The sequence below is a fragment of the Periplaneta americana genome, chromosome 9, assembly GCF_040183065.1.
Source record: "Periplaneta americana isolate PAMFEO1 chromosome 9, P.americana_PAMFEO1_priV1, whole genome shotgun sequence".
NCBI lineage: Eukaryota > Metazoa > Arthropoda > Insecta > Blattodea > Blattidae > Periplaneta > Periplaneta americana.
This window is the reverse complement of record NC_091125.1, coordinates 103,953,877-103,979,908: the sequence shown is the minus strand read 5'-3', so window position 1 is coordinate 103,979,908 and position 26,032 is coordinate 103,953,877. Positions and strand designations below refer to the sequence as shown.

Below are 26,032 nucleotides of genomic sequence, written 5' to 3'. Positions count from 1 at the left end.
GTCACTGAGAACATATTATGAGAGTAGGCTTTTCATTAAAGAATTTACAGTAAATGTAAATGTAAATACACTCGTTACACATGGGTGAACCACTGAAGCATGATCTTAAAGATCTGGAATTAAAATGGAGTTTCAGTAACCACTAATATCCCGTAAAATTTATATCACTTTTAAAGTTCGATTTTCATAAATATATGAATAAGATTAGAAATTCTTACAATATACATCCTGCAATTGTTTCATGTAAATTTACCAAAAATTAATTACGTTTATCCAAATATATCGTACAATTTATAAATAAAATAAAATGTCTTAATTTTTGGATTATAGTAAATGTCTTTTGTGTGTAATACAGAAAAGGGAAGTTTATCATCTTATTTAGGTGCGTGTTAAATAATTTCATTTAGGCATATACTTTGAGTAAGAGTTCAAGTAAATAAACCATAACCTTTAATACAATTCGTAGCACAATAAAGAAACTGAATTATTGCAAAAAACACAAAGCATAAAATGAGATATAATGTTTGCCACTTTTGTTACACTCTATTCTTCTTCCGTTGTTTTGGGGGTGAAGTCCTGTTTTGAAGTTCAAGATTTTCAATGTTTAATTCGTAAAATTCATTAGATACGAGTTTTAATGGTTTTCGTCTCTTCATAGACACATCAAGATAGCATTTGTGAATTTGACTGTTTCCTATGTACGCCCTCCTTCCTACTTTGAGATATCCGGGAAATCCTTTTACATATGCCCCAGACAATCTTTACAACGAAACTAAGAACTCAGTCGCTATGTATTGCAGTTCCTTGTTATCACAGGATTTACGCCAGCTTCTTCCTAGTACAAAATGTGACTCACATCCGTCCGTAAGAGTTGAAATTTGTTGGACCTACAAGTTACAGATATCCTTCAGTAAATCTCTCAGAATGCCAACAATTCTAAACGTCTTTTATTTTTTCGTCTTTCTCATTGTAGGAGATACAGAGAAACTATTTCATGTAGGCGCCTATGTATGTTATAATAATAGTCTTTAAACACAAATTTGTTCAACTTTCAGCCATTTTTTAATTGTTCTGGAGGCCTGACTCGGGACCTCACAGATTGAGGGTGATTGTGGAGTATGGTGGATTGTTGATGGTAATGGTAAAGGGAAATGGGAGGACCCTTAGGAAAAACCCCTTGCACCCTCTTTGTCCACCACAAATTCCTTCATGAGTCAGATGGAGATCGAACCTGGGTTGCCACTGTGGAAGGCAGAGAGGTCAACCACTCTTCCACAGGCGAGCGTCCCTATGTATGCTATTGCTATGTGTTGTACCCAGGGGTGTAGTCGTGCCAGGATGCCGCCCCAGTACTTTTTTCTCTAGTGCCCTGCTTCTTTATTTTTACTTTTAAAAATAATAATTTCCTTATTTATGTCTTACTCAACTTTGTTTTTTATAAATATGTATTGTTTGTTGTTGTTTAGTCAACTGCCCGAAGACAGGTCTGGTCTGAACCTCACAAATGATGCCAACATGGCACCACTTATGAGACAACTAGGCCAGGAGATAATGGGGTAGGGTGGCCAGTTCCTTTCCCCGTCCATTGCATACATCGCCAATTAGCTACATATTAGGCCTACACTATCAGACTTCAGATGCATACGAACAATTGTTCTTCCTCTGACACTTATTGAGTGAGATGTATACTGCCTGATAATAGATGTAGCCTACATATCAGCCAGAACCTCAATCACAGGTAAAAAAACATGTATTAGTAGTACATAATAGCAGCAGCATTACTAAGAAGTAGACTAATAATAATAATAATAATAATAATAATAATAATAATAATAATAATAATCGTCATCGTCAGTGCTTTTCTTCTGGAGAAAAATATGGCGGAATTCTGTGTAGAATATACGATTATATTATATTTTTATATTATATTATGTTGCCTATATAATATTATAATAGTAATTTTATGCCATCCTAGCATTATAAACAGGTTGTTACTACATCGAAAATCGTGCATAATTGTCTTATTATAGCACGCATGCCGATAAAAGCAATGACATTTTTGGTATGACATAATACCGGAACACTTGCAATCTTGGTTAACGCTTCTATGCGTGATATAACAAGAAATGAAATGCAGGACAGGAGGTAACATACCGTATTTATTTCCAATCTTTAACAATTTTGTATCACATTTGTAATATCACATAAAACAGTTCTGTGGTTCAGAGAAACTATATTAACAAAATAAAGGAATATTTGTAACATAAGCAGCAAGGTCATCCTTTACTCTTTATTCAATGCCAAAGCCAAGCGCAACAAATCAATACGAACATATGAAGACATTTTGTCAGCTATGGATCCCGAATTGAATTTCTTTCCTACAATTTATAATGCTAAGATGCCATGAAGTGTTGCATCCAACTCGTGGATAATCTTATTATGACACTCATGAAAATTGTTGCACTCACTACAGGCCTAATCGTATTATAATGCCTGGGAGATGATTACTACCCAGTGCACGGGAATTTTGTCATTTTCAACCCCTTTTTCTAACAACTTTAAGAATTTTAAGGCTTAGCAGAGTTCAAAGAAAAATTAATTATTAACACATTTCTCAGGTTTCATTATTAAGAATACAACAAAAAGGTGTCGGAACGCCGTTCTGGCGAGTTCCGCCAGTAAAAAAGCACTGATAATAATAATAATAATAATAATAACAACAACAACAATAATATCAGTAATAATAATAAAATATTTACTTTTGCGCTTAACCCAACATTATTATTATTATTATTATTATTATTATTATTATTATTATTATTATTATTATATTTATAATAATCTTTTCACGAAGTGCCCTGGTACTTTTTTATTTACGACTACACCTCTAGTTGTACCGAAAAAGTAATTTTTGAAATGGCGTCTGTTGTACCGAAAAATGTTTTTTTTTTGGCACATTACCTTTCCATCTGAAAAATTTAATTTATCATTGAATATCTAAGTAAAAAATTGTCTGAGTAGTATGCACGTAAAATAGAATAGTTTTACTCCATAATGAGGCCATCAGTCAGTGATTTAATATAGGTAGCATACCGGTACATAATATTATTAAGGAATAAAGTAATAAACTAAAACCCTTTGCCTCCGATATAATAATTCTTTTATTATTATTGCTATATCAAACTGGATCAATAAAATTAAATAGTATCATGTTGTAGTGTCCCGCGCTGTGGCATCACAGTCTAAGGCATCCTGCCTAGGACTCGCATTACGGAATGCGTACTGGTCCGAGTCCTCATGGGGGAAGAAATTTTCTCATGAAATTTCGGCCAGTGTATGGGACTGGTGCCCACCCAGCATCGTGATGCACTTGGGGAGCTACGATAGGTAGCAAAATCCGGTTGCGAATACTAGCTATAATGGCGGGGGGGGGATCATCGTGCTGACCACACGATACCTCCATTCTGGTTGGATGATCGTCCACCTCTGCTTCGGCATGTGGGCGTGAGGCCAGCAGCCGGCTTGTCGGTCTAGGCCCTTCACGGGCTGTAACGCCACCGATTATTATTATTATCATGTTGTAGTATAAGCAGAAAGACTCATATCCGCATGTCGCGAAGCTGAATGACGTTAGGTCAGGCAGATATTTGAACAGACTTTAATCGTTTGCAGCTGACAAAGTAATTTCCTTTACGAAATATGCAAGGACCTCTGTCGCCATGATCACAGGAAATCTGGGCTGCGTGGTTTTTTCTCTGTGGGATGCCACTGGGACGGGGAGTAACCAAGACTTAAGATAAATTCTATTATCAGCACATCCTGTCTAAGTATTGTCTCTAGTTAAATGTAACATCTGGAATCTCGGTAGTCTGGATCAGAGGTCACAATGAATCGTCATCTGCTGGTGATTCTGTGCTTAGTCTGCACTTGTTTGCAGTGCTGTCGGGCTAATACTGCAAAACCGTGCACTAAAACAGTGAATAAAGCGTAAGTACTAGTATTCAGGTTTTTATCTTACTGTTAATGATGCAGGACTTAATAGAAAATACACGAAATTTTATTATCGTAGTTAATTTTAAACCTTGATTTTCCTAAAACATTCAAGATTTGTGGATTCAAAAATAGAGTTCTTGCAAGAATTGATATAAAAGGTGTACAGTATTAAAATTACTTATAATTCAATGAAAAGCATTAAAGATATTAATTATATTTTTATATATTTTGAAAACAGTTTTTTTTATATAATTCAAGATTTGTTGTACTTCTGAATAGTTTTAAACTGTATAGGAATACAAATAATTATGATTGTCAATAAAAAAATAATTTGTGTTTAAACAAGAAATTGAGAATCATCATTTAACATTTAAGAAAATGAACAGATATTTCTTTATTAATCTCCAAAATTAATATTTTATATAAACTATTCCTTTAAATTAAAAAGAGAAGTTTGGCTCTCGTAACATGATAATCACTTCACGAATCTCACTTGCATAAATAAATCATCCATTTTTCTATTTACATTTTAATGTGCGAGAGTACAGAAGAAAGGGTATTACAGGTATAAACGCTTTTATTTGCAGAAGTTTCTGATGAGGCAATATAATGTAAGTGAATAAAGAAATTTTAAATGAGAATTTTAAAACTTAAAGATGTTTAATCGATAGCTTTTAAAAACTGATGTGGTCTTAACTGTTGTGGTAATATAGCAAACGCATATTTTCTTTTTCTTCAAAAATTTGTTATGTACGGATTTTTGTTTGGAGAGGGACATTTTAAATTATTCCTGATAAAAATCCCAAGGATTGAAAATCTGCACGAATTAATTTTGAAAGTGTAACATAACCATATCTGTTACAAAAATAAAAGAGAATAAATCATTACATTTTCTGATAACTTTAAATTCTAGAGACAAAATCATTAATTGCCACGAATAATTTAAAGTAACATACTTAGAATAACTGTTAATAAACTACTAATATCTTTTAATATCTCTTTCTTTTATTAATAAAATATTAGAAGTGGTTGCAATTCACGAATAGCTGTCTTATGTGAATTTGTGCAAAATTAATTACATACACATGCTGGTACTTCATTTTTAAAATACAAGTCGAAATGGCCAGATTTTGTACATGGTGTATGATGATGATGATGATGGTGATTATTATTATTATTATTATTATTATTATTATTATTATTATTATTATTATTATTATTATTATTATTTGAAATATGGATACATAGGCGGAGAGAGAACCATTTCCTTGGGGGTGTAAAGCAAAACCATAGAATCCCCATATAACGGCGTTATGGGGGACATCATTTACCTCCTCCCCCCGTTATAGCTTGACCGTGGTACAGTATAGCGGAATATGATCATTTAATAAAGGTATTTTCGGGGTGCATGTTTCTTATATCTATATCCGCGATGTTTCGGACCGAGTTGTATAGGGCTTGAACTGTAGATCTACTACATATTATAATAGGGAATAACTTAAAACAATCTCCCGCTTTTTCTCTTTCGTGCAGAAACACATGCATACATCAATAAAACTACGTAACAGTGCTAACAAAAACTTTTTTATAAGAAGTTTAACTTCCTGAAGATATATGAATTGTTAACACTAATTATTTTATTTAATTTCGCCTTTGTTTACACATTATACTGGGATCACTTTTCTTTTTTCTGCATTGTTATGCAGTATGTTATTCATATTCTCCAAGTAGCAGCCTGAACACCTGCAGACTTTTAACACATGAGTGCAGGCTGTTACAAAAGAAACATTATAGTGCTTCCATTCCTCAAATGAGATATAGAAATTCTTCTACATTCAGAAATTTAAAATAACTATTATAGTCCAGGCACATGATCATCAATTTAAGCACAGAAACTTAATCATAAACAAAACCAAAAAAAGATTTTTTGAATTCAATATTTTTTTATGTTAATAGAAAAAAAAAAGAGTTCAAACAAGTTTGGGGAGGCAGTGCTTCCCCATGCCGGCCCCCCCCCCCCATAACTCCGCCTGTGTATGGATATGGAGAAGAATGGATTGTGTAAAATGGACAGACAGAATAAGAAATGAAGCTGTGTTGGAAAGAGTGAGTGCAGAAAGAATGATGCTGAAACTGATCGGGAAGAGAAAAAGGAATTGGCTTGGTCACTGGCTGAGAAGAAACTGTCTGCTGAAGGATGCACTAGAAGGAGTGGTGAACGGGAGAAGAGTTCGAGGCAGAAAAAGATATCAGATGATAGGCGACATTAAGATATATGGATCATATTATTCTTATTGAATTTGGTATTCCCAAGAAACTAGTTCGATTAATTAAAATGTGTCTCAGTGAAATGTACAGCAGAGTCCGTATAGGCCAGCCTCTGTCAGATGCTTTTCCAATTCACTGCGGACTGAAGCAAGGAGATGCTCTATCATCTTTACTTTTTAACTTCGCTCTAGAATATGCCATTAGGAAATTCAGGATAACAGAGAGAATTTGGAATTAAATGAGTTACATCTGCTCCTTGTTTATGCGGATGACGTGACTTTGTTAGAAGAAAATCCACAAACTATTAGGGAAAACACGGGAATTTTACTTGAAGCAAGTAAAGCAATAGGTTTGGATGTAAATCCCGAAAAGACAAAATATATGATTATGTCTCATGACCAAAATATTGTACGAAATGAAAATATAAAAATTGAAAATTTATCCTTTGAAGAGGTGGAAAAATTCAAATATTTTGGAGCAACACTAACAAATATAAATGATATTCGGGAGGAAATTAAATGCAGAATAAATATGGGAAATGCGTGTTATTATTCGGTTGAGACGCTTTTATCATCCAGTCTGCTCTCAACGCTGAAAGTTAGAATTTATAAAACAGTTATATTACTGGTTCTTCTGTATGGTTGTGAAACTTAGACTCTCACTTTGAGAGAGGAGCAGAGGTTAAGGGTGTTAGAGAATATGGTGCTTAGGAAAATATTTGGAGCTAAGAGGGATGATTACAGGAGAATGGAGAAAGTTACATAATGCAGAACTGCATGCATTTTCTTTTTCACCCAGCATAATTAGGAACATTAAATCCTGATGTCTGAGATGAGCAGGACATGTAGCACGTATGGGGGAATCTAGAAATTCATGTAGAGTGTTAGTTGGGAGGCCGGAGGGAAAAAGACCTTTGGAGAGGCCGAGACATAGATGGGAAGATAATATTAAAATGGATTTGAGGAAGGTGGGATGTGATGGTAGAGACTGAATTAATCTTGCTCAGGATAGAGACCGATGGCGGGCTTATGTGAGGGTGTGAATTAACTTCCAGGTTCCTTAAAAGCCGTAAGTAAGTAAGGATCATATGTGAAGGCAAAGAGGAAGGCAGAAAATACGAAAGATTGAAGAATGCAGGGTTTGGAGTGAAAGACATGTCATTCGGTATAAAACTATGAATGAATACATATATATATATATATATATTTTTTTTATTTGACATTTTGTCATCTCCATGACATCGAATTTATGTATTTTTAAGTAGGAATTGAGAATTTCACTGTATTGAACTTGGTATGAGCTTTTAATATTTTGCAGAAATTTAAAGAAAAAATTTATAAATATATTCCCCTTCGCCATATGTAAGTTTGCAGTGGAACTTTGATTATCGTCGTTGATCATTAATTCACAGAACTACCACAGTTTTCAAAAGGACGATAGTCAAATCATTTAAACCCATTTTATAATGACAGTTTGGTCTAAAGATAAAACTAATTTAGTCATACCAATATAACATCTTTACTTCAGGTTTTACTTTCATCAATATTATGATCTACTAGAAATATCTTCCATTAATATAAACATTAACACTATTACTATAATTTAATTTAAAATACCGCTAATGATTACTACATTTCTTATAGAATTTAACAGAAAAGCATACTGGTAAAAAATGCTGTAAAATTCAATAAATGGACTCACGTGTTTTTATGTGACATCATTTTTACGACCTAGACATTAAAATTAACAACTGGCACACTCTTAGATGCTTATGTAACAGAGACTTTGAGCTTACAAAACGAAAAACTCAGATGCTCCACATTGTGCGAATGTTATGTCATCCAGGAGAAATGTACTGGTGCATGATCAGACAAAAGTGACAATTAATAGAATTTTGACTGTTACCGGTATTAAAGTTATTAAAGTCCTAGTAGGCTCTGAGGATGGTGTGAAAGCACCGAAACAGCTGTAAGCCACAGTTGCTTGTGTAATTTAACACGAGTAAGTTTGCCAATCAACCAATCAGTTATTAAAGCTTTTATGGATAACTTAAGTAAGTTGAATTTATATAAGGTACATATTTATATTCTTTTTTATCATTATTTTGGTTTTTAAGTTGTTAGTTTTTGCTAGTGTCCAAAGACGTAAATATCTGTTTCAGTATTAACATGACAGTTTAGTTTTCTTGGAGAGGACTGAGTAGTAACCTATTTATTAATTTCTTTATCACATGTATTATAGCAACGAGAGTTACATACAGCCACTGAGTTTAATATTAATTTATTTTCTTTATCATAAGTTTACAACAATAACAGTTACATGCAGTTTTCATACAGAGCACTGAATTTAATACAGTATTTATTTTGTTTGCCACAAGTACCTATAGTAAAGCCCTGGGCATAAGAGAGGAAATCAAGGGGACGAAGAAACCCCCGACCATGTCCTTTTTGCTTACACCACCTTATAAATAAACGCGCAGTAAGGCTTTGTGCATCAGTGGTGGATTTTAGACGACCATTGGGAGCCGAAAGTTCGTAAAATCTATGATGTCCGCCTGCACCAAAACATAACTATCTCAGCCGGGGAAGATGGAGTGGGGAGATAACACCCAGGTCTGCTATAGTGTAACAATAATTATATTAATTTTTCGTGTAGAACACTAGATTCAGTATTTATTTTCTTTGTCACAGGTATACAGCAACAACAGTACAAACATATCGTGATCGTATGAGAATACCAAATCTTCAATATGTGTTTGTCACAAAAACCAGAACGCAGGTGAGTACTAAGTTCAATTGTAATATTGATTGTCTCTATAAGATTTTGAGAGCTATAAATTAAATTAAAGTTAGTTCAAATAGGTTTTTATAGCTTGGGCTGACTTGGTTTTTCTTAGTAAAGATTAATTTTTGGCCCTACAGAATTTATCTGTTATGGTAAGAATGGTTATTAGAGGAAAAAAATTCGCTCCTGCACCGGGAATCGAACCCGGGTCCTTGGTTCTAAGTACCAAGTGCTCTAACCACTGAGCTATATCGAAGTTCAATTGGAGCGAATTTGTCTCCTCTAATAACTATTGCTACCATAACAGATAAATTCTATAGGACCAGAAATTAATCTTTACTTAGATTCTTCGCTCAACAGTGCATATACTGTTGAATAAAGTCACTTATTTGAGTGTGCTCCTTGTATAATGGGAGTTGACTTGATATATGTCAACATATATGCCAAACATGGAGTCAAGCCACAAAAGGAAAAACACTAGAGGAGGGGGATTTGATCTGGTGCTGTGGATTGAACTTCGGCGTAGCTCAGTGGTTAGAGCTCTTGGTACGTAAACCAAGGACCCGGGTTCGATCCCTGGTGTCAGAGCGAATTTTTCTCCTCTAATAACCATTGGTTTTTCTTGTTTGCGTTGGAAATAGGATTTGTCGATTTGCAGTAATAACTCTAATTTTTAACGGATAAATTGCATTATTAACTACCTATATTCTTGTTGTACCTCTGATTGAGATTCTGGCTGATGTGTACATCTATTATCGGGCAGTACATCCCACTTGACGATATGTATTAAAGGAAGAACAATATTGTTTTTATGCATCTGAAGTCTGATTAGTGGAATATGTAGCTAATCGGCAATGTGTGCATTAGAGGGGGAAAGGAACTGGCCACCCTATCCCATTATCTCCTGGCGTATTTGCCTTATGAGTGATGCCTTATTGGTGTTACTTATGAGGTTCAAACCAATCTTCGGACAGTTGTGTAGTCAGAGTGTTAAAGTTGTCATAGACATTATAGCTGAGCAGTTGATCAGGTATTCTGCATCCATGACGCAGTTCTGGTTGCAGAGGCTACATAAAGGAGTTTGCCTCTTCAATAAAGTTGCTTGGCCAAACAGTTATGACCTACTTACATTCTGAATTTGGCAACTGATTCCTCGTTTTGGTCAGTCACGAACAGCGAACAGTGATAAGTCTGTCATTCCGTGTGCTGCTGCCAGGAAGTCAAAAGGAGAATAGCAATGGCAAAGGAAATTTTAATAGAAAAAGGAGCATCTTTTGCAAACCTCTGGAAAAGAAATTAAGGCATAGAGTATCGAAGTGCTTTGTGTGGAGTGTAACATTGTATGGAGCAGAAACATGGACATTACGACGATGATTTAAGAGATATAAGGCAGGTGTGTTAGGCTTCTATCTCATAGGATCAATGTACATTTGGTCATAAAAACAGTAAGAAATGCCATAGCTTTAAAATATAAATATATAAAGTGAAAGAAAATGTAGTGTTTTTATGGTCATCAGGTAAACAATATTAACAATAATGTATTCTTCTTCCTATTTCCTCCTAAAAACTTCATGTTCAGGTAAAAAAAGAATTACTTCTGCTACAAAGACTATACTTGTTTTTTTGAAAGATGGGACATGACAGGAGCGTTGCGATCGCTAAAACAACTAAATGTCACATAGCGTGGTAGGTCTGTTGCTATGGTAACAACGGTTGAGTTGCCAAACTTACCGTTCCCACGTGGTGAGTGCTTAATAGCTCTCTTGGCGACATTTATTGTGCACACAATGTTAGCATTGGTACATTTCTGCTTTGATTCTCTGTCGATTTTTGTATTGTTTTCTTACCTTCGCGTCAATTGTCAATGAATGTTTTAACGTCAGCCATTTTAACGTCAATTGCTAGCTTCCATCAGCTGGCAGGGGATAGTCCATATTGGCAACATAGCACTGTAGTTCCGAGCTCGGCCGCTTAACTGTCATGTCCCACCTTAAAAAAAAACAATTATAGTGTGGAGTAGACTGGTACTCTATTTCAAAGATTTAAAAATGTGTCATACCGGCACCAGCTCTATTTCGGACACTCTCCTCTTCTCTCAGGATTATAATTATAGTACCAGTAGGCCTACACGTTTTCTGAGAGAAAATTTGACTTGTTCCATACTTTATATCTGATGAAGCCAATCACTTTGATGATTCTGTATTAATTTATCTGTTCATTTGAAAACTCTTGTTCTGATTTATCAGTTATTTATAGTCTGTTTGCTTAAACCTTAATTGCTTCTATTTACAGTTTCATTTTTATTCAGAGCAATTATTACAATGAGGCAACAACGATAACATTTTTTAGATTTGGAAATACCGGTAAAGAATTGTAATTTAATTTCTCGAACTTTTCTAACCTACTTACAGATCTCGTACTCAGTAGCTCAGTGAAACTAAATTTCGAATCATGGTTGCAAAATCCAAATTTTCCATCACAGAAAAATTACTCTAAAAGTCTGAAATAAAATACAATATGGCAACTGTGAGTCTTATAAATTTTAAAGTTTCCCCAGGTTTTGCTTTCATGTAGCCTATGTTTAAAGTCCTGCTTGTGGAATCAACCAAATATTTAATTGGTTTAATTTTACATCATAATTATAATTTTAGTCTTCTTAAAGAATTTAAACATCAATTCTGAGAAAGCTGTACCTATGACAGTGACCTGAAATAATGTGATTCTACTTCTAAGTCATTTACTTTCACAAGTTCACTTATCTCTCACCCTCACGAGGTTTGGTAGGTTAGCGCTTCTCGAACATGTTGCATTGTCTATACCTGGAAGTAAATTCTCGAAAGAAAGAATCAAATCGAGATATTGAAATGCATGCTTAATAATAAGAAAAATGTTGAAATTAACTTTCTTTGATATAATGATGCGTTTGTTAATTAGCAACTTGTAGCACCTCTCTGGTAACAGAGATACATTTATTTAAAAAAAATCAACTGGTATTAGAATTTTGACCCTATTCCTGCATACAGAATAGCTATAAAAATCTACATTTATATCCCCTTTTCCTGTATATATTAAAATGTTCAGATTTATAGTAAACAGCGAATAATGTGATAATCAAAATAATTTCCCCCTCCTTACCCCTGCCTAAAGCCCTGATTCTACCAACTCTATGCAGATACTGAAAATGCAGCTAAATATTGTTTCAGAACACTTTCAACGTAAATTACTAGGTAATTATATTCATTATTATTATATATTATACGAGTAATTGCCTTACAGATTTTATTTAGAACCTCATCTGGTTGAGGATTGGCCACTGTCGTCTGACACGTGGCCATCTCCTACGTGGCCTCAGCTGGTGTGTGATGTATGCCATGTACCACTTATGGTTGAACATATTTTATTGCATCGTATGTTACAAGTCTATATAGAACAGGAGGGGTAACATTAGTAGCAAAAGAACTAGCTAGATATAGAATAGACTTTGTGGGAGTATAGGAGGTTAGGTTAGATGGGAACGGCATAACACAAATAGGAGATTATTTGTTGTATTATGGGGAAGGAAACGATAGGAACAGGATTCTTTATTCATAAAAGAATAAAATCAGCAGTAAAAAAGGTCGAATTTATCAGTGATAGGTTATCGTATTCAGTACTTAAGGGTAGATGGTGCAATATCGTAGTTATAAAATGGGTAGGGCATGTAGCACGTATGGGCGAATCCAGAAATGCATATAGAGTGTTAGTTGGGAGGCCGGAGGGAAAAAGACGTTTAGGGAGGCCGAGACGTAGATGGGAAGATAATATTAAAATGGATTTGAGGGAGGTGGAATATAATGATAGAGAATGGATTAATCTTGCTTAGGATAGAGACCAATGGCGGGCTTATGTGAGGGCGGCAATGAACCTCCGGGTTCCTTAAAAGCCAGTAAGTAAGTAAGTAAGGAAATATGACCGTGTCCGTCAACAATATGTAATTCAGCCGATTCTATATGACGCCCTTGAAAATTATTTTAATTGTGCAAATGAAGTTCTGAGATTTTTATCCAATACAGGACTTGATATGGTGATTTAATTTTTATTGACCCATTTTACTTATCCTCCGGATCCTTTAGATCTGGATGTTACATTTGTTGTTTTATATTTGTTTTTACATACTTGACATTTCGGACCTTCTACATCCGAATATTTTATAAAAATTTTATTGTTTTGAAATGCGCCATATAATGTGTCTTGGTGGTGTTGTTTTATTATTTTATCATCTCTTCTTAAATACTACATAGAGTTTGAGAACTGCTCATTTTTATGATTATTTAGGAATCACTTTGTAAATACTGCATTTGTGTACTTCGTTTTTAATGTGACAACGTTTTTTTAGTTCGTGTTAGCATTGAGCTTGTTGTATTGTTTGTGTTTTTTATTTTTGAAGAATTTCAGGTAAGAGCGCGCCCTTTTTAAACCTCACTAACTATACTAAATTTTATTTAGAACCTATTTCAACATTCGTTATCATTACGCATAAACCAACAACACTTGTGTCTACATTCAAAGTCTTCTTTAAATTCGTTTGTCATTTTTGCATTTAAATAGCTAATGTGTAAAACAGGAAAAAGATCTTATCAGTAATATTAGACGTATTTGTTTTAAGCAATAATCTACTCTGAAAGTAATTCAAGTAATATATGGCATAAGAAGAATACTCCTCTTCTCAAATTAAAAAATACTGGCACTGCTTCCACTCTGAAGTAACCTATAAGATCTTCATTGCTGAAAATCTATCAAAGAAAGATCTGAATAATTGTACAATTCAAACAAAATGTATATCTGTAACATAACTAAAATTCTTGTGTAGGTTATAGATAGCATAGTTTAGGAAATTTAGAAAAATATCAAATCTTAATGTAAAGTTTCCAATTATTTTGTTATATTATATTCCAGACGGTAATTAAATGGCGAAAGGAAGAAGAATGTTGTCCAGGCTATGTAAAAAACAATAAAGGAGTGTGTCTACCAACTTGTGCAGGAGGGTGTCCAAATGGCTACTGCTCTGCACCTGGGAAATGTACATGCAACAGTGGCTACACGTTAGACAGTAAAACTAAGAAATGTGTGCCATCTTGTCCAGGTGGTTGTACGAATGGAAAGTGTACAGCTCCAAATATTTGCAGTTGTAATAGTGGATACACAAAGGATCCAAAGAACAGTAAAAACTGTCTACCAGTTTGCAGTCCATCTTGTAAAAATGGTAAATGTACAAGTCCAAACATCTGCACATGTTTCAGTGGCTATACCAAAGATCCGAAGAATAATAAAAATTGTCTACCAGTTTGCAGTCCACCTTGTGTTAATAGTAAATGTTCAGCACCAAACACGTGCGTGTGCAATTCTGGGTACACAAAGGATCCAAAGAATACTAAAAACTGTATACCAGCTTGCAATCCATCTTGTACCAATGCAAAATGCACGGCACCTAATACATGTACGTGTAACAGTGGATACAGTAAGGATCCGAAAAATAGTAAGAATTGTTTACCAGTTTGTAGTCCAGTTTGTACAAATGGTAAATGCACGGCACCTAATACATGTACCTGTAACAGTGGATACAGTAAAGACCCAAAAAACAGTAAAAATTGTTTACCAGTTTGTAGTCCAGTTTGTACAAATGGCAAATGCACAGCACCTAACACATGTACTTGTAACAGTGGATACAGTAAAGATCCGAAAAACAGCAAGAATTGTTTGCCTGTTTGCAGTCCAGCCTGTATAAATGGTAAATGCACAGCGCCTAATACATGTACCTGCAATAGTGGATATAGTAAAGACCCAAAAAACAGCAAGAATTGTTTGCCTGTTTGCAGTCCTACCTGTACCAATGGTAAATGCACAGCACCTAATACATGTACCTGTAATAGTGGATACAGTAAAGACCCGAAAAACAGTAAGAATTGTTTACCAGTTTGCAGTCCAGCTTGTGCAAATGGGAAATGCACGGCACCTAACACTTGTACCTGCAATAGTGGATACAGCATTGATCCAAAAAATAATAAGAATTGCCTACCAGTTTGCAGTCCACCATGTACAAATGGGAAATGTACAGGCCCTAACTCATGTACATGCAACAGTGGTTATACCAAGGATCCTAAAAATAGCAAGAATTGCATACCTGTTTGTAGTCCGTCCTGCGCAAATGGAAAGTGTACTGGACCTAATACATGTACTTGTAACCCAGGTTACAATAAGGATCCAAAAAATAGCAAGAACTGCGTACCAGTTTGTAGCTCACCCTGTACAAATGGAAGATGCACATCACCCAACGTGTGTTCATGTAACAGCGGTTATATTAAAGATCCAAAGAGTAGCAACTGTATACCACTTTGCAGTCCATCATGCACAAATGGAAAATGTACAGGACTCAATACATGTACGTGTAATAATGGTTATATTAGAGATGCTAAGAATAGCACAAACTGTCTTGCTGTCTGCAATCCACCTTGTACTAATGGAAAATGCACATCACCCAATGTTTGCACCTGCTACAGCGGTTACAGTAAGGATCCAAAGAACAACAAAAATTGTTTGCCAATCTGTACTCAGCCATGTATTAATGGAAAGTGTACTGCTCCCAAAACATGTACCTGCAACCCCGGCTTTATTATGGATGTAAATAATACTAAAAACTGTATACCAGAATGCAACCCATCATGTATCAATGGGAATTGTACAGCACCAAATACATGTACCTGCAAGAGTGGATATACAAAAGATCCGAAAAATAATAAAAACTGTCTACCACTTTGCAGTCCCCCTTGTAAAAACGGGAAATGTATAGCACCAAATACGTGTTCATGCAACAGTGGTTATAGTAAAGATCCAAAAAATAGCAAGAATTGCCTACCAGTCTGCAATCCACCTTGTAGCAATGGAACATGCACAGCACCTGATGTCTGTACATGTAACAACGGTTTTTCTAAAGATCCTAGAAATATCGAAAATTGCCTCCCAGTTTGTAGTCCATCTTGTAGTAATGGAAAGTGTACAGCACCAAATATATGTACATGTAACAGTGGTTATAGTATAGATCCAAAGAATAAGACGAATTGTTTACCAGTTTGCAATCCGTCCTGTACAAATGGAAAATGTACAAGTCCTAATTCATGTACATGTAATAACGGTTATGTAAAAGATCCTAAAAATAGCAAGAATTGTATTCCAGTTTGCAATCCAGTGTGTGTTAATAGTAAGTGCACGGCGCCCAATCAATGTACTTGCAATAGTGGTTATAAAAAAGATGCTAAAAATAATACAAACTGTTCACCAGTGTGTAGTTCACCATGTATTAATGGAAAATGTACAGCTCCAAATACCTGCACTTGCAATAGCGGGTATATTAAAGATTTGAAAAATATCAATATCTGTGTACCAGTATGTAACCCTACATGCATCAATGGTAGATGTACAGCTCCAAATATTTGTACCTGTGATAATGGATATGCTAAAGATCCAAAGAACAGCAAGAATTGTTTACCAGTTTGCAATCCTTCCTGTACAAATAGTAAATGTACTACACCAAATGTGTGTACATGCAATGTTGGTTATACAAAAAGCAGGACAAACTCGACAAATTGTCTACCCATCTGTAATCCTCCATGTACAAATGGCGAATGCACAGCACCAAACGTCTGTACATGCAACACTGGTTTTACAAAAGACACGAGGAATGCTACGAATTGTCTGCCTGTTTGTAATCCACCATGCATTAACGGAAAATGCACGTCGCCTAACAAATGCACTTGTAACACTGGATATTCAAAGGATCCTAAGAATGATAGGAACTGTCTGCCAGTCTGTAACCCACCTTGCACCAATGCTCAATGTACAGCACCAAATGTGTGTACATGCAACAGTGGATACACTAAAGATCCGAAGAATAATACAAATTGTATACCTTTTTGCAATCCAGCTTGTACTAATGGCCATTGTATAGCTCCTAATAAGTGTTCGTGTAAGAAAGGCTATATTGTTGACTCGAAAAATAATAGGAATTGTTTACCAGTCTGCAAACCGTCCTGTGTACATGGACATTGTACAGCACCAGATCAATGCACTTGTAACACAGGATATATAAAGAACTCAAATAGTTCATGGAACTGTGTGCCAATCTGTAATCCACCATGTATGAATGGGAAATGTACCTCACCAAATATTTGTACCTGCAATGTTGGATTTACAAGAGATCCAAATAATGAGAAAAACTGTGTTCCAGTTTGCAACCCGTCTTGTAATAATGCACAGTGTACAGCACCAGATACCTGTACATGTAACAGTGGATTCTCAAAAGATCCAAAAAATAGCAAGAACTGTATTCCTGTTTGCAGTCCATTGTGTGTTAATAGTAAGTGCACGGCACCCAATCAATGTACTTGCAATAGTGGCTATAAAAAAGATGCTAAAAATAATACAAACTGTTCACCAGTTTGTAGTTCACAGTGTGTTAATGGAAAATGTACAGCTCCGAATACCTGCACTTGCAATAGCGGGTATATTAAAGATTTGAAAAATATCAATATCTGTGTACCAGTATGTAACCCTACGTGCATCAATGGTAGATGTACAGCTCCAAACATTTGTACCTGTGATAATGGATATGCTAAAGATCCAAAGAACAGTAAGAATTGTTTACCAGTTTGCAATCCTTCCTGTACAAATAGTAAATGTACTAAACCAAATGTGTGTACATGCAATGTTGGTTATACAAAAAGCAGGGCAAACTCGACAAATTGTCTACCCATCTGTAATCCTCCATGTACAAATGGCGAATGCACAGCACCAAACGTCTGTACATGCAACACTGGTTTTACAAAAGACACGAGGAATGCTACGAATTGTCTGCCTGTTTGTAATCCACCATGCATTAACGGAAAATGCACGTCGCCTAACAAATGCACTTGTAACACTGGATATTCAAAGGATCCTAAGAATGATAGGAACTGTCTGCCAGTCTGTAACCCACCTTGCACCAATGCTCAATGTACAGCACCAAATGTGTGTACATGCAACAGTGGATACACTAAAGATCCGACGAATAATACAAATTGTATACCTTTTTGCAATCCAGCTTGTACTAATGGCCATTGTATAGCTCCTAATAAGTGTTCGTGTAAGAAAGGCTATATTGTGGACTCGAAAAATAATAGGAATTGTTTACCAGTCTGCAAACCATCGTGTATAAATGGACATTGTACGGCACCAGATCAATGCACTTGTAACACAGGATATATAAAGAACTCAAATAGTTCATGGAACTGTGTGCCAATCTGTAATCCACCATGTATGAATGGGAAATGTACCTCACCAAATATTTGTACCTGCAATGTTGGATTTACAAGAGATCCAAATAATGAGAAAAACTGTGTTCCAGTTTGCAACCCGTCTTGTAATAATGCACAGTGTACAGCACCAGATACCTGTACATGTAACAGTGGATTCTCAAAAGATCCAAAAAATAATAAGAATTGCCTTCCAGTTTGCAGTCCATCCTGTAGAAACGGTCAGTGTATAGCTCCTAATGTATGTTCTTGCAATAATGGATTCTCCAAAGATCCGAAGACTGATTCAAGTTGTTCACCAGTCTGTAGCCCTAAGTGCAATAATGGAGTATGCACTGGTCCTAACACATGTACTTGCAATGTTGGTTTTACAAGAGATCCGAGAAATAGCTATAATTGTGAGCCATTGTGTAGTCCTTCTTGCATTAATGGAAAATGCACAGCACCTAATACCTGTGCGTGTAATTCAGGATTTACAAGAGACTCTAAAAGTAATAATACCTGTTTACCTGTTTGTAATCCAGCGTGTATGAATGGCGTATGTACAGCACCAAATACATGCAGTTGCAACAGCGGTTACACAAAAGATCCTAAAAACAATAGAAACTGTCTACCAGTTTGCATTCCAGGCTGTGTGAATGGAAAATGTACTTCACCAAATAAATGTACTTGTAATCCGGGATTCAGCAAGGATCCAAAAGATGATGCAAAATGTGTATCTTTTTGCAAATCTGGATGTGTGAATGGAATTTGTGTAGGACCTGATAAATGTTCGTGTAACACAGGCTTCACTAAAGATCCTAATAATTATAGTGTTTGCTTAGCAGTTTGTATTCCTGGTTGTGTAAATGGCAAATGTGTGTCACCAAATGTATGTTCATGTAACAAAGGATACATGGCTGATAAAAATAATGATAAAGTCTGCAAGCCAATTTGTGCGTCCAAATGCAATAATGGAATATGCACAGCTCCAGATACATGTACTTGTAATGCTGGTTTTGTAAAGTCTACTTCTGATCCTAACACTTGCAGACCTGTATGTTCGTCAGGTTGTCAGAATGGACAATGTACTGCTCCAAATGTCTGTACATGTAATATTGGTTACATAACAGATTCTCGCAACAGCGCCATCTGCAATCCTGTGTGTCATAAAGGTTGTGTAAATGGTGACTGTACAGCTCCTAACAAATGCACTTGTCACTTGGGTTACACACTTTCAAACAGTACCAGCATATGCATTCCTACTTGCTCTGGAGGTTGTATTAATGGAAAATGTTCTGCACCAAATACATGTACGTGCTATCATGGCTTTGTCAAGGATCAAAAGTCACAAAATAAGTGTGTTCCATTTTGTAAAAATGGCTGTACAAATGCTGAATGCTCTGCTCCAAACACATGTACGTGCCATGTTGGCTTTACAAAATTCAGTAAGGATTCAAATATTTGTGTTCCAACTTGTGTAGGAGGCTGTTTGAATGGCAATTGCACTGCTCCTAACGTTTGCACGTGTTTTCAAGGTTATATAAACGATCATGTAGATTCTAATAAGTGCTCTCCACTCTGTAATCCTGAATGTGTGAATTCAGACTGCACTGCACCAAATGTATGTACCTGCCATACCGGCTATTCTAAACACAACAAGGATTCCAATCAATGTATCCCATTATGTGCAGGTGGATGCATAAATGGAGACTGTACAGGACCCAGCAAATGTACATGTCATTTGGGTTATGTTAGAGATGTTACAATTTCAAATAAGTGTATTCCAAACTGTCCTCGGGGTTGTAGTAATGGACAGTGTGTTGCTCCCAATACATGTACCTGCAACAAAGGCTACATTCTACGTAAAAATAAATGTGTGCCAATGTGTTCAGTGGACTGCATTTATGGTTCATGTACGGCACCAGAAGTCTGTACATGTTTTCCAGGCTACATTAAAGATATCTCCCAGAACAATAAATGTATACCAGCTTGTCCATCAGGATGTCATAACGGTGACTGCACAGCACCAAATGTGTGCAGTTGTCATAAGGGATACATCCAATCAACGAAGGATTCAAATAAGTGTGTTCCACATTGTTCTCAAGGATGTAATAACGGCTATTGCTCATCACCTGGTACTTGTACATGCCATGCTGGATACGCCATAGATCTCAAATCAAGTAACTGCAAGCCTTCGTGCTCTAGAGGTTGTATCCATGGTGACTGTTTTCAGCCAGAGACATGTACCTGCTGGAAAGGATATGTGAAGGATGCAAACAATGATAATGTGTGTGTCCCTTCATGTGACAAAAGTTGCATCAATGGATATTGTTCATCTCCAAATACCTGTTCTTGCCATAAAGGCTACTCCACGAGTGTAACAAATCCTAACAAGTGTGAACCTATGTGTCCTCAACCCTGTATCAACGGAGATTGCATTGCGCCTAATACATGTGCGTGCCATATTGGATACATAAAATTTTCTTCAGAAGACAACAAATGTGTTCCTACTTGTACCAATGGTTGCATCAACGGAGAATGTGTAGCATACAACACTTGCACCTGTAATAAAGGTTATCTGAAACATTCCTCAAGAGAGTGCGTTCCTTATTGTACATCCCAGTGTGTGAATGCAGACTGCACTGCTCCTGATATGTGTACTTGCCGTGTAGGCTACATCAGAGATGGAAATTCTTCCAGTAGTTGTATACCGGCGTGTGTTACTGGATGCCCAAATGGTGTATGCTCATCCCCTAACATCTGTACCTGTAATGAAGGATTCATCAATGATAAGAACAGGGGTTGTGTTCCAAGCTGTCCTCAAGGTTGTGTCAACGGTAACTGCACACTGTTCAACAAATGTGAATGTTTGGCTGGATGGTCTGGTGCAGATTGTTCCATTAATGATATTCAACAGGATTCAAGAGACAGGTAAGAATAGTTTTTTTATTACATGTACTATGCACTTCTTTTTAGAGTAATTACTAAGGGATGTGTTATGTGCATTATGATACCTTCTCCTGCTTTTTTTTCTTAACTTAGTAACTTCACCCCTAATTCATATTAAGCTTCAGGAATTTTCCTACATAGTTACGATAGACTTATTTTCAGACACATTCCTGTAAAACAAAGGTGAATATTATTTTGTCTACTTGAGAGTTTCACATTCCAGAAGGATTTACAGGGTGTAACTGCTTAGAAATTTCGCCATCACAAGAACAGGAAAAGCAACATATCTCAGTGTTGTAGATACTACAATTCTTTTTTCTGGTCATGGGTTCCTTGGTAAAAAATCTTCACTATATTACCCTTTGCATGCCCCCAAATTTTGAAAAAGTCACTCTGTATATAGCAGATTCTTAAGTCTGCCCACTCAGCAATATATAGGGCCTACTAAGGTTGATTAAAATGACATAAAGGAAGGGAAAAATCTAATATATTCTGCCAGTTGATTGAATACATTATTAGGTTTTGAATATAATTTGATAATTATCTCTAAAAGAAAGATTGCTCGTCTACTACAGCAGTGTGTAATTCTATAAAATTATTTCTCACCTATGTAAAAGATTTATAATATATTTATAGCAACTGCATTTGGTGTTAATTTTTAAGGCAGTGGTTTAAACAATATATGCTTATATTCTCCACACTTTTTCAGGGACCTTGGTGGAAATAACTTTCTTAGTCACCACAATGTCCTTTGGTTCATCCTGGTGCCTATACTTGTTCTGACTATGATCGTAGGGCCAATCATAATGAAAATTGGGATGTGGAGACAGTCCTTAAAGAAGAACAACACGGATAGTGATCTTATGGTTGGAAGTATGTATCAAGACAAAATATTTACTACAGCATCTAATAAGTTTATCCAGTGTTACCTAAACATAGGCTACTTAATGTCTCTCTCTTACAGGAAGTAGTAGAAAGCATGAGTAAATGGAAATGATTAAGAGAGATTAAATAAAAAAAAAAAATTATGGTAATGGTTTTGAGGTCATAGTATGATATCGTTGCTGCACCTCCAAAATCCGTGGTGTGCTTTTAAAAAGATTTTCCAGGAGAAAATATAAATCATTGTCACATTTAATTCCCTAGATTTTCAAAGTTACTTTGGGTATAATTTCACTCATTACACGAAAAATGATGAAATTAAACTGAAAATAGCTTTAAAAATCAAGGAAATTAAAAGTGATAATTTTTTTTCCTTCTCCCGAAAAATCTGTTTAAATCCACGTAGTGGATTTTGGAGACATAGCAACGATATGATGTTCTTTTATGTAACAATAACTGAGTATAAGACATTTACTTTTTAAATAGACAGTTCCCATATATCCCGAATTTTCTGGAATCATACCAGAATCGAGATCTGTGTGCTGGTATCTCAAAAATTACTCTTCGCATGCATAAATGACCCTGTTTTCAGCGAAAAGGAAAGGAAAAAAAAAAAAGATTGTTTCTTTTTTTCTCACACTATTTTATTCAGATCGGTTTATGAGAACAGCAGCTCAAAAGTGTAAAATTAAAGAACTTGAATACATACAATATTGGATTTAAGTTCATTGTTTAACTACAGGGTTGGGCACGAGTAATTGGTCTGTCTCATGTTTCCAGATCTTTGCACTCACCTGGTCTCAAACTATTCTTTCTCCTCTGCTGAAACTATTTCTCCTCCTATTCTCAGCCATTCCACTGCTTCATTTTCTCTTTCATTATATCACATTCATTAATTTAGAGGAACGTTTAATCTCAGAACAAGTGGGATGAGGTGGGTTGGTTATTCTTGCCCAACTCTGTAGATTCATATTGAATGGTATGTCAGGGACAGCGTTTCCTCAAGTCTGGGTATGGTTATTGTTGTCGGTATTACTCTTTGTTTTCATCTGCCTCTTATTATGTAACAGTATTGCCATTCACTAAATTCCATGGTAATTTTAGAACTGCTGTCCCCAGTAATGCCAAGAATAAAATTACATTTCTTGTTGACATGCTTTTTTTTTTATTAGATTACCAGTTATACTAACACAACATCTAAAAAATGTGACTTTATTTATTTGTAACAATACATGGTGGATTAAAAGTCGCTTTCCTCGAACACTGCCTTAAATTTAATTACATTTGACTACACATTCCTTTACAGATTTTGTTCAAAATGGAGATCCTGTTTCTCCATACACAAATCACAACGTTTAGACACTGATTTACAGATGGGAGATGGCAGAACATAACTCTCACGATTTTCATCGATTTTCACTAATGACTGTTCGATCACCTGTCGCAACTGATGCAGATCCTGCGGTCTCTGAGCAAAAACATAATTTTTCAGGATACCCCACAGCGAAAAATTAAATATTGTCAGGTCGCATGATCTGGGTGGCCATTCTGTTGTGCCACGACGACCAATCCATTCATGGAATTGCTGGTTTAAGAAGTCCCTCATTCGTACACCAAAATGAAGTGGTGCTCCATCCTATTGTCATATCAACTGCATATATCGGTAAAACAAGGACTATTTTCAAGGCATGACATCGGAAAAACAGTTGACGCATGAACATGGTTGCCAACCCACCGCTTATTACACCAACTATTCGTTTGTTCAAGTTCTGACATCTGCATATGTGTACAAGTATGAAATCTAAGAACGAATATTGGGGAAAGCGACTTTTGACCCACCTTATATAGTGTTAAATATTTTGTTTTGAAGTTTTAGGTTATTTTAGTTATTATACCATGTAATGCAAGGAAGTAAGGGTAATTAATTGTATTTTTGTCCCTGTTTTATTTCGGACATTTTAAAGATGAAATTAGTGTTCCGGATTTTCATTTTTTGAATAGCCTATAGCAATCCTAGTTAATTGAGATGATGATCTTCTTTCTTCTCAGCTCTGATTCTATCCAGTAAAGCATGTGTCAAGTTCCACTTTAAAGGTAACACAAAAATAGCAATGTCAACAACCACAACAACAATGATAATTACGATGATAATATGGATGATCGATGATAAAAATAATAATAATAATAATAATAATAATAATAATAATAATAATAATAATAATAATAATAAGCATCATCATCAACTTCAACATAACCATAATAATAAGTCCATCACTTTGGAATAGTGATCAAAGTGTCTGAATGCGAAATTAGCAGGCCTGGGATCGAATTCTGGTAGGGACAAGTTGCCTGATTGAGACTTTTTTTTAGAGTTTTCCCTCAACCTGTTAAGAGGAAATGCTGGTTAACTTTGGCGCTGAACCCTGGGTTCATTTCGCCGTCATTATCACCTTCATCTTCAGCCATCCTGTGTACTAGTACCATTCTCATGTCACTCTATCATACGAGGCGAACAGAATTCGATCTAATGGATGCAACCTCAGAACAGGACTCTTCATCATAATCGCCAAAAGGTAGGCAGAGACACAAACGGCTACTGAACAATATACACGGCACTAGTTAAAAAAAATAAAAAAAATAAAAAATATAATAATAATAATAATAATAATAATAATAATAATAATAATAATAATAATAATAATAATAAATGTTGATTGTTATGATGATGTTGGTGATGGTGATACAAACAAATTAATTTTTATATGTAACCTTTTGGAATTAATACTGGTATTACTGCTTCACTAGGTTATTATTTTACTCATGAGAGTATTTATAAGATTGTTTTATTATTTTCAGGCATAGCAGATTATGGAAATCCAGTTTTTATTCTTGACTGGCAGAAAGATAAGCTCATTACAAAGGAAGAGAAGATTCTAGAAGAGGATACAGCTTCTGTACTTTATGACGAAGTGCCATTACAGTACAGCGAACTGTCAGATTGCGGGAAAGCATCTGTTAGTTCACAATGACATGAATATCCAACACTGAGTTACATTTGCCTATAGTATTCTTATACATTTTGAAGATTAATTTCGTATGAATCACTCTTACGTTTGTGTCTCTCCAAGGCTAAATAAGGAAGCTAACTTAACCTTTATATTAACAGTATTTAACATTTTTAAGTCCATGATAAAGGATACTTAAATGATTCTCCTAAATGACTAGGATACTTAAAAAAAGAAGTAAAAGATTTCTTCTATTAGTCTCCTTTGAAGGGAAGGACACAGGCTGGGGACTGCCCTTGCACGTAGACCGTTTCGATGGGCCCATTGTACTACCTGGAATGGAATGGTATGTATGCCCTAAGCTCCAGGGGAGAGTTCATGGTACCCGTGCGGTTTTTTTAAGCGCTTCAGTGAAGCGCTTCATGCCTTTGCTGCAGCAAAATAAGGGTCGAAAAAAAACGTAAGTAGGTCAACTGACTGCAAAATGGTGGACAATTAATATTGGCTTCTATTTCTGCCGTAATAAATTTAACCCTAAAAGAACCGAACATGTTAAATAGTTTCGACTTCCATGATAATGTCATGGAATTATTATTACTTGACGATTTTAGCAATAATAAACGTTGCAAAAGACCAAAACACGCATTTCGCCATGATGGATCATGCAGCAAACTCGTAAAGCGAAGTTTTGATTTGCTGCATGCTTGCTACAGCGCTGCTGCAGCGACGGTGAAGCAAATGTAATAAAAGAACGGTCTTGCTGCAGTGCTTTACGTCTTGCTTTTAAAAAAAACGCACGGTACATAGCACTACCACCAGCAACTAATGACCATATACCACGGAGTC

General features: G+C 35.6%; 1 protein-coding gene across 5 annotated transcripts in view; it reads left to right on the top strand.

The window, feature by feature from the left end:
- LOC138706335 (protein draper-like) overlaps window positions 1–25,783 on the top strand; it is a 40,812-nt gene extending 15,029 nt beyond the window's left edge. Inside the window, exons 1-5 of one of the 5 annotated variants that reach the window (XM_069835474.1) lie at window positions 1,541–1,738; window positions 8,952–9,039; window positions 13,981–21,281; window positions 22,009–22,172; window positions 25,038–25,783. In XM_069835474.1, coding sequence (XP_069691575.1) covers window positions 8,989–9,039; window positions 13,981–21,281; window positions 22,009–22,172; window positions 25,038–25,210 — 7,689 coding nt within the window. In that variant the 5' untranslated portion in view covers window positions 1,541–1,738; window positions 8,952–8,988 and the 3' untranslated portion in view covers window positions 25,211–25,783. Of the gene's footprint in view, window positions 1–1,466; window positions 1,739–3,825; window positions 3,988–8,951; window positions 9,040–13,980; window positions 21,282–22,008; window positions 22,173–25,037 lie in introns of those variants that run through there. The other 4 variants (XM_069835472.1, XM_069835473.1, XM_069835477.1 and 1 more) reach the window with 4 other exon arrangements.
- The last annotated feature ends 249 nt before the right edge of the window (window positions 25,784–26,032 follow it).